The sequence below is a fragment of the Orycteropus afer genome, unplaced genomic scaffold (genome assembly GCF_000298275.1).
Source record: "Orycteropus afer afer isolate SDZICR_OR568_19922 unplaced genomic scaffold, OryAfe1.0 scaffold00516, whole genome shotgun sequence".
NCBI classification, from domain to species: Eukaryota; Metazoa; Chordata; class Mammalia; order Tubulidentata; family Orycteropodidae; genus Orycteropus; species Orycteropus afer.
Window position 1 is genome coordinate 1,567,779 of NW_006922103.1, and position 8,160 is coordinate 1,575,938.

Genomic DNA, 8,160 nt, shown 5'->3' on the forward strand with positions numbered 1-8,160 from the left:
GGATTGCCAGTCACTATAGGGAACAACTACTTTACCAGCTGCCCAGCCAAGCTGACACCCGACCTTAACTACCACACCACCCCAAACAGGCATGGATAACAGGATTTACAATACATCACAGAATGGAGGACAATGGCTAGAAGGGCCGCATCAAACAATTCACCACAGTGATACTGTCACAAAATCTTCAAAACTGACACGGAACACAGCAATGTTAAAATCCACGTCCTTACGAGCAATCCGAACACTCTTGAGCTAGTAAGTGACAGGGCGGAACTTAAACTTACACTCTTTGGCAGTTAATCTGTATATATTCGGCTCTATAGAATACCAAATATGGAGTTACCATTGCCGGCCAGCTGTTTCCTACTCGCGATGACCCTACGGGACAGAGCAGAACCGCCGCCTATGGTTTCCTAGGCTGTAATCTTTGGCATAGTGGGCAAGGTGTTTGGCTGCTAACCAGAGGTCTGTGGTTCAAACCTACCCCTGCTCCACAGGAGGAAGATGAGGCAATCTGCTTTTGTAAACATTTAAAGTCTCAGAAACCCAGTGGGAGTGGCTATGAGTCAGAATTGATTTGATGGCAGTGGGTCTGTTTTTTAAATCTTCCTGGAAACAGACTGTCACATTTCTACTACTGAGCTGCTGGTGGTTTCAAACCACTGACCTTTCAGGTAGCCTCTAAGTCCTTCACAACTTTGCCACCACTGTTCCTTAACAGGGAGTGACAGAACCTCAGATCTTAAGCCCTCTGATCCAGGTTCAAATGTATCAAAAATGATCACTAGCTATTTGGTTAATAGGATTGGTTAGCATATTACTGCTGAAGAATCTCTTTACTAAAAGGAGGAATTAGAACTGTGTGTCACATAAAATGCAATTCTATAAATTCACTCCATTATTCAGTGGTACTTACTGGATATTACAGGCAGTGAGAAATGGCGTCTGTATGGGGCTCCTTCTGGCGTCCTAGCAACCAGCAAGCCTACCCTACTGTTCTCAGTTTTGACCCTGACTTCCCCACAGTGCTAGAGGACACCTCCCTGTGCCTCGATGTGAGCAACCATGATAACTTCAAGCAGTATATTCATGATCATTTGAGGGCTGCTTTCTGCATTAATTTAATCCTTAGGAAATCGATCACTGCATTCACAGAATTCTTGCCAAGTGCGTACACATCAGCATATTTCAGGATCACTCCCTTCCTTGCTCAGGAGCTGTCTGACCCACACGTGCCATACATATTCAGACGCCCTCAGCACTGCTGACATCAGTCCTAGGGTTCATCTCCTAAGTATGGCCCATAGTTAAATCAAAGTAACAAATGCACAATTAACCTGAACACAGGGAAATGCTTACTCAGCATGTTGGAAAATGATGTGGTTGACTTATGCAGTGTCTCATTCTGCAAAGTAGCAATAAAAACGGGTCTTTCATTTTTCAGCGGTACCACTGGCATTTACAGCACATGATTAAAATAAAGGAGAAAAATAACTTTTGCAATTTATCCACACTGGGGTATTTTATCCTGGCCACGCATTTTCGCCTCTGCAGATTCATCGATCAACAGAAATGTCTCCACAAGTTGCTGTCAAGAGGCCTCAGGGACGCCAAAGATGGTGACTTACCTTATGGAAGTTTCTGAAATAAGCTGCCTTTTCATCTGGAAATTTTTCTAGCCTTCTGGGTCCTTTGCTAGATGCCTTCTTGAAAACCAACCAGCATCGTCTGAAAATCTGAAAGCAACAAAGGAAGCCCATTATCCATCTTTTTAAAATGGGTTCAGTAGCATTCAGATTTTGTATGTCCAATTAGTTCACTGTAAATAAATTTTAAAATGCACTTATTTCACAGAACAGTTTTTTTTTTTTTTTTAAATCATAAGCATGTTACTTGTTAAAACCACAGCTATCTAAAAACACAGTATTTAATCTAAAGGTGATTTTTTGTGTGTGTGGAAAGATCTTAAATGATGAGGCCATCCTTTATCTAATTAAACCACCTGTGTGTCAATCTATTTGAAAGTACTTCTTCTCACCATCTAGTGACAGGTCATCCCCATTATCTATGCTGAGGAAGTGGAGACTTAATAAGATCAAGGGAGGCCCTTACATAATGCTCAATTTCTTCTGACAAAAACATCACATTTACAAATGATCTCATAGGAGATTTTCTGTTTTAAACAAAAGCTCATATATGAATTTAAAAAAACAAAGAAATATGATGGAAAGAGATATACTTTTATAATGGACACACCTATCTCACCCTTTTATGTTAGTATTTATCCAATACTATGTTCAATAAATTTTAAAATGTATATATGCATTTAATCTTCAGAATTATTGCAAGTCACAGACATTGCTACCTGCATTTTGAGATAATGTCAACATCAGGATTTAAACACATCCACCTGACTCTTAAGGCACATCTGGTGACACAGTGGTTAAAGTGTGCAGATGTTAACCAAAACGTCAGTGTCCCACCAGCCCCTGGGCAGGAGAAGGATGGGGCAGTGCACTTCTGCAAAGATGGCAGTCTTGGAGACCTGAGGGAGTTCTCTGTCCGGTAGTGTCTCTGAGTCATAATCAACTGGACAGCAGTGGGGATTTGGGGTTATCTCTTAGGTAAAAAACCATGACTAGTAACTTCACAGAGAAAACCCATCGTTTCTGGACATTTCCTCACTTTACAGAATTCATATGGGGCCTGTACCATTTATTTGCTATCTGACTTCCACCCAACACTCCCCCCTCCAGTGATGTTTTCAGGCAAAGTAGTGAAAATGAGTCATCTTCTCTAATAACTGAAAATGCCTGCAAATTGGCCACAACTTTTAAATTTCAACATATAGCATTTTTTTTCTCAAGAGCATTCTCTGTAGCCATAAAGAAATTGACAGAAGAAAATGTGAGAAACTCTGACCACAGTAATTTGTCTTCTACTTCCTTACTTAAAGGCTAAGTTGCCATAGTACAGTTTTTTTTTTAATTTAATACTAACATATTCATTACCACTGTGTTGGTTCCAACTCAAAGAGAGCCTACAGGACAGGGTAGAATTGATCCATAAGATTTCCAAGGCTGTAAATCTTTATGGAAGCAAACCGCCTTGTCTTTCTCCCGCAGAGCAACTAGTGGGATTGAACCACAGACCTTTCAGTTAGCAGCCAAGAGCTTAACTACTAAAATATGCAGAAAACATAAGTGTTTATCTCTTATTAACTAGAAGACAGTATTACCATCTTAAAAGGCAGTTTTCAGTCAATCACATAAGGGCCTCTCATTATAAAAGGGTAATACACAGTATAACCCTTCAACCCACAAGTGTTCTGAGCTCCTTGCAGCCAGCCACGTAAAGCAGACAAAGGACAGAATCGGATAAGAATGGACCTACAGCCCTGGTGGGGATGTGCCTCCTCTGTGAGGTGACTGCTACCCACATCCCCACATCTGGAAACTAGGAGTTACTTCCTCCTTCAGAACTGGATGCTCTTTCTACACACTTGTGTTCATTACCACATTGTGTTGTAGCTACTTGTTCGTCAGATCCTAACTGATCTTCACTCCACGCACCCCCCCCAAAGGGAGCTATTTATGACCAGGTCGTTCTCAGTTTTTAATAACAGACATCTATAGAAAAACCACCTGATAGAGTAGGAGTGCTACACCTTTTTGTAGAATGAATGGATGTTTGAGTGTTTTAATTACTGAAACAATAAAAGTTTAAATTTTGATTAGAATATTATACTAGTGTATGGTTTAAGTTTAACTCAATTCTACATGAATTTATTACAATTGTAGAATTCTGCCTTCAAACCTAAATAATATACTTATTTTAAGTGACAACAGATCTAGAGAAAGCAAACAAGTAAGTAGAGAGATTGGTGTAGAAAATTAATAAAGCTTTGGAGTCAGACAGATATAGATTATTTCAATGGCTATGCCACTTAGCTGTACGACCTCAGACAACCTAACTTTTTTGAACATTTAACTGTCGTTTGAGTGAATGTTTACAGAGTAGTTCTCCACTCAACAATTTGCACACATTTTGTTTTTGAATATAAATTGCAATCCCCTCAAGGTACCAGCACTCTAACCACCTCCTCCCTGGGTTTCCTATTTCGATCCCTTGTTCTTTGCTACCCAGCCCTTCTTGCCTTCTGAGCTTTGTGTTTGGGCAAATGCTGCCCTTTTAATCTTGTATATTTGATTTTACAGAGGAGGACATTCTTCCCTGTTGTTAATTTTCACTGTATAAGCCTGTCTATTGAAACAGCTCTGGGTGGCGCAGTGCCTAAGGCATTTGACTGCGAACCTGAATGTTGGTGGTTCAAACCCACCAGCTATTCCTTGGAAGGAAGATAGGGTAATTTACTTTCCAAAAGATTTGCTGCCTTGGAAACCCAATGGGAGTCGCTATGAGTCAGAGTCAATGGCAGTGAGTATTATTTGGCTGAAAGGCAGTCTCTGGGGGTGAGTTCCAGGTTTGAAGGATATCTAAAGGCCATAGTCTTGGGGTTTCTACCAGTCTTTATCAGACTAGTAACTCCAGTCTTTTAAGATTTTGAATTTTGTTCTGCATTTTTCTCCCACTCTGTCATCCTGATTCAAAGCAGTCAGTAGTGGTAGCCAGGCACCATCTTGTTCTTCTGGTCTCATGGTCATTAAGGGTTAGGTCTGCTTGGTCCACTTGTCCTTTGGACTTAATGGTTTCCTTGTGTCTTTGATTTTCTTCACTCTTCTCTACTCCAGATGGAGAGAGACCAATAGTTGCCTTTAGATGGCTGCTTGCTAGCTTTTAAGACCCCAATCACTACTGACCACAGTAGGATGTAGAACACAGTCTTTATGGACTATGTTATGTCAATTGACACAGTTATCTCCTGAGTCTATGGTCCCAAGCCCTCAAGACCAGTGACTCATGCCCTCAAGGTATTTGGTACGGATAAGAAGTTTTCATAGCTTTGCCCTTTGTATGCTCTACTACGTACATGTATATATTTGCAGCACAAACACACACATATGTAGAAATAGCTTCTGGAAACCTACATGTAGTCATGGGTTTCATCCGTTGGCCTTCCCACACCTGTTGAGCCTGAACGTCAACCTATGTATCCACTTGTAGATTACTGTTTGTTACTACTGTTATTGAAGTGTGGTGTGCACATTGTTGCCTTTATTCCTGAGCTCCTCCCGGTGACTTTGTCTGTCTTCATCGTGTTGTACTGATGTCCCCCTTATCACATACTGGTTTTCCTTTCCTCCAGTTAATCCAAATCTATTCCCTAGCTAATGATTTTCCTTCCCTTTCCCTTACATCCCTCGTAACAATCGAAGGATAATTCTTTCTGCGTATAAACGTTTTCTTGACATTTTACAGTAGGGGTCTCATACAATCTTTGTCCTCTTGTGATTGACCACTTTCTCTCAGCATAATGTCCTCTAGGTTCATCCATGTTATGAGGTGTTTCACAGAGTCATCATTACTCTTCACAGTTAGTAGTATTCCATTGTGTGTATGTACCATATACTTCATCTATCCATTCATCCATGGACGATCACTTAGGTTCTTTCCATCTTTTTGCTATTGTGAAAAATGCTGCGATAAACATGTGTGCACATGTATCTATTCATGCCATGGCTCTTCTTTCTCTAGGATATATACCTAATAGTGAGATTGCTGGATCATATGGTATTTCTGTTTCTAACTCTTTCAGGAAGCACCATACTGCTGGTGGTAAGTGGGTAAGGCATTTGGGTGTGAACCAGAAGATTGGTGGTTCAAACCCACCAGGTGCTTTGTGAGAGGAAGAAGAGGCAATCTACTGCTATCAAGATTTACAGCCTCAGAAACCCAATGGGGATTGTTAGAGTTGGAACTGACTCTATGGCAGTGTTTTTTTTCCTCCCTCCCCCACCAGCAGTGTGTAAGAGTTACAACCACACACTCTCCAACATTGTTTTATTTTTTTGAACTTTGCTATTACTGCTGGGGTAAGATATCTTGTTCTCATTTGCACCTCCAATGGCTAATGATCACCAGCATTTCTTCATGTGTTTGTTGGCCAACTGAATTTCTTCTTTGGTGAAATGTCTGTGTTCATGTTCTCTGTCCATTTTTAGATAGATTATTTGTCTTATTATTGAGCTGGTGAAGTTTTTAATACATCTTAATCATTAATCTCGTGTCAGATATGTCACTGCCAATTTTTTTTGCCCCAATCGATAAGGTCCTCTTTATACTCTTTTGTAGGCATCTGTTGATGTAAGTATGCATTTTTAAGTGGTCCCAGTTGTCTAGTTTGTTTTTTGGTGTGTATTTTTAGTTATTTTTGATAGACCACTCATGTCACAAATTAGGGGCTCTAAGTTTGTCCCTATATTTTCTTCTATGATCTTTATAGCTTTAGGTTTTACATTTAGGTGTTTGATCCATCATGAATTTTTGTGTATGGTGTGAGATATGGATCTTGTTTCATTTTTTCTACAAATATATATACGGTTTTGGCAGCACCATTTGTTAAAGAGATTATCTCTTCCTCATTTAATGGATTTGGGCTCTTTGTTGAAGATCAGCTGTCCATAGGTGGATGGATTTACTTTTAGGTTCTCAATTATGTTCCATTAGTTTAAGTGTTACACCAGTACAAAGCTATTTTGACTACTGTGGCTATAACATAGGTGTTAATATCAGGAAGTGTGAGGCCTCCTACTTTGTTCCTCTTTGATAATGCTTTCATTATCCTAGGTTTCCTTCTTTTCCATATAAATTTGGTAATTAATTTTTGCATCTCTTTGAAGAATGTTGATAGACTCCAGGTTGGGACTATATTGTATCTATAGATTGCTTTGGGTATAGTATTGACATTGTTACAATGTTAAGTTTTCCTATCCATGAGCATGGTATGTTCTTCCATTATGTAGGTCTCTTTTGGTTTCATACAGTAGTGGACAAACCATTTCTGAATTGCAGTTTCCTCTTCTAATAATGAAGGATGAATGGTAGGATGGAGGAAGATATAATGAGACAGGACCATAGTCTTGTCTGAAGAAGAATCTGTAGAGGGTCAGCTCATTTCTCCTTACAGAGAAGGTGCAATGGCTATGAACAACGAAGGCAAACATAGAAACATTTCCCCCCTCAGTGACACCTAATTCTAACAGACATTTAAATAACACTAAATATAGAATAGAACACCATAGAAGAATAAAAATAATAAATAAACAATGATCTCTACAATACAGCCACAGGAATCAGATTGACTACATCTGTGGCAAGAGGTGATGGAAAAGCTCATCTTCAGCCAAAACCAGGCCAGGCAGTGATTGTGGAAGAGACCATCAACTGCCCACTCATATGCAAATTCACCTTGAAGTTACAGACAATTAAAACAAGCCCATGAGATCCAAACTATGATCTTGAATATATCCCTCCTGAATTTAGAGACCATCTAAAGCAGAGATTTCCTGCATTGAACATCAATGACCGAAAACCAGAAGAACTGAGGGATGCCATCAAAAACATCATCCATAAAGAAAGCAAGAGGTCACTACAAAGATGAGAAAAGAAGAAAAGACTAAAATGGATCACAGAAGAGACTCTGAAACTTGTCCTTGAGTGGAGAGTAGCTAAAGCAAATTGAAGAACTGATAAGAGCTGAGCAGAAGATTTCAAAGAGTAGCTTGAGCAGACAAAGCCAATTACTATAATGAAATGTGCAAAGACTTGGAATTAGAAAACCAAAAGGGAAGAACACGCTCAGCATTTCTGAAGCTGAAAGAACTGAGAAAAAAAATTAAGCCTCGAGTTGCAATATTGAAAGATTCTAAGGGCAAAACATTGAATGATGCAGGAAACATCAAAAGAAGATGGAAGGAATACACAGTGACTGTACCAAAAAGAACTGGTTGATCTTCATCAACTTCAGGAGGTGCCATATCATCAAGGACCAATGGTACTGAAGGAAGAAGTTGAAGCTGCAATGCAGGAATTGGAGAAGAACAAGGTTCCAGGAATTGATAGAATACCCATTAAGATGTTTTAACAAACAGATGCCCCACTGGAGGCACTCACTTGGTTATGCCAAGAGATTTGAAAGACAGCTACCTGGCCAACTAACTGGAAGAGATCCATATTTGTACCCATTCCAAAGAAAGG

General features: G+C 39.7%; 1 protein-coding gene across 1 annotated transcript in view; it reads right to left on the minus strand.

Annotated features, from left to right (window-relative positions):
• LOC103209702 (docking protein 6) overlaps positions 1-8,160 on the minus strand; it is a 606,523-nt gene that overhangs the window by 371,268 nt on the left and 227,095 nt on the right. Inside the window, exon 2 of the mRNA XM_007955603.1 lies at positions 1,632-1,739. Coding sequence (XP_007953794.1) covers positions 1,632-1,739 — 108 coding nt within the window. The remainder of the gene's footprint in view (positions 1-1,631; positions 1,740-8,160) is intronic.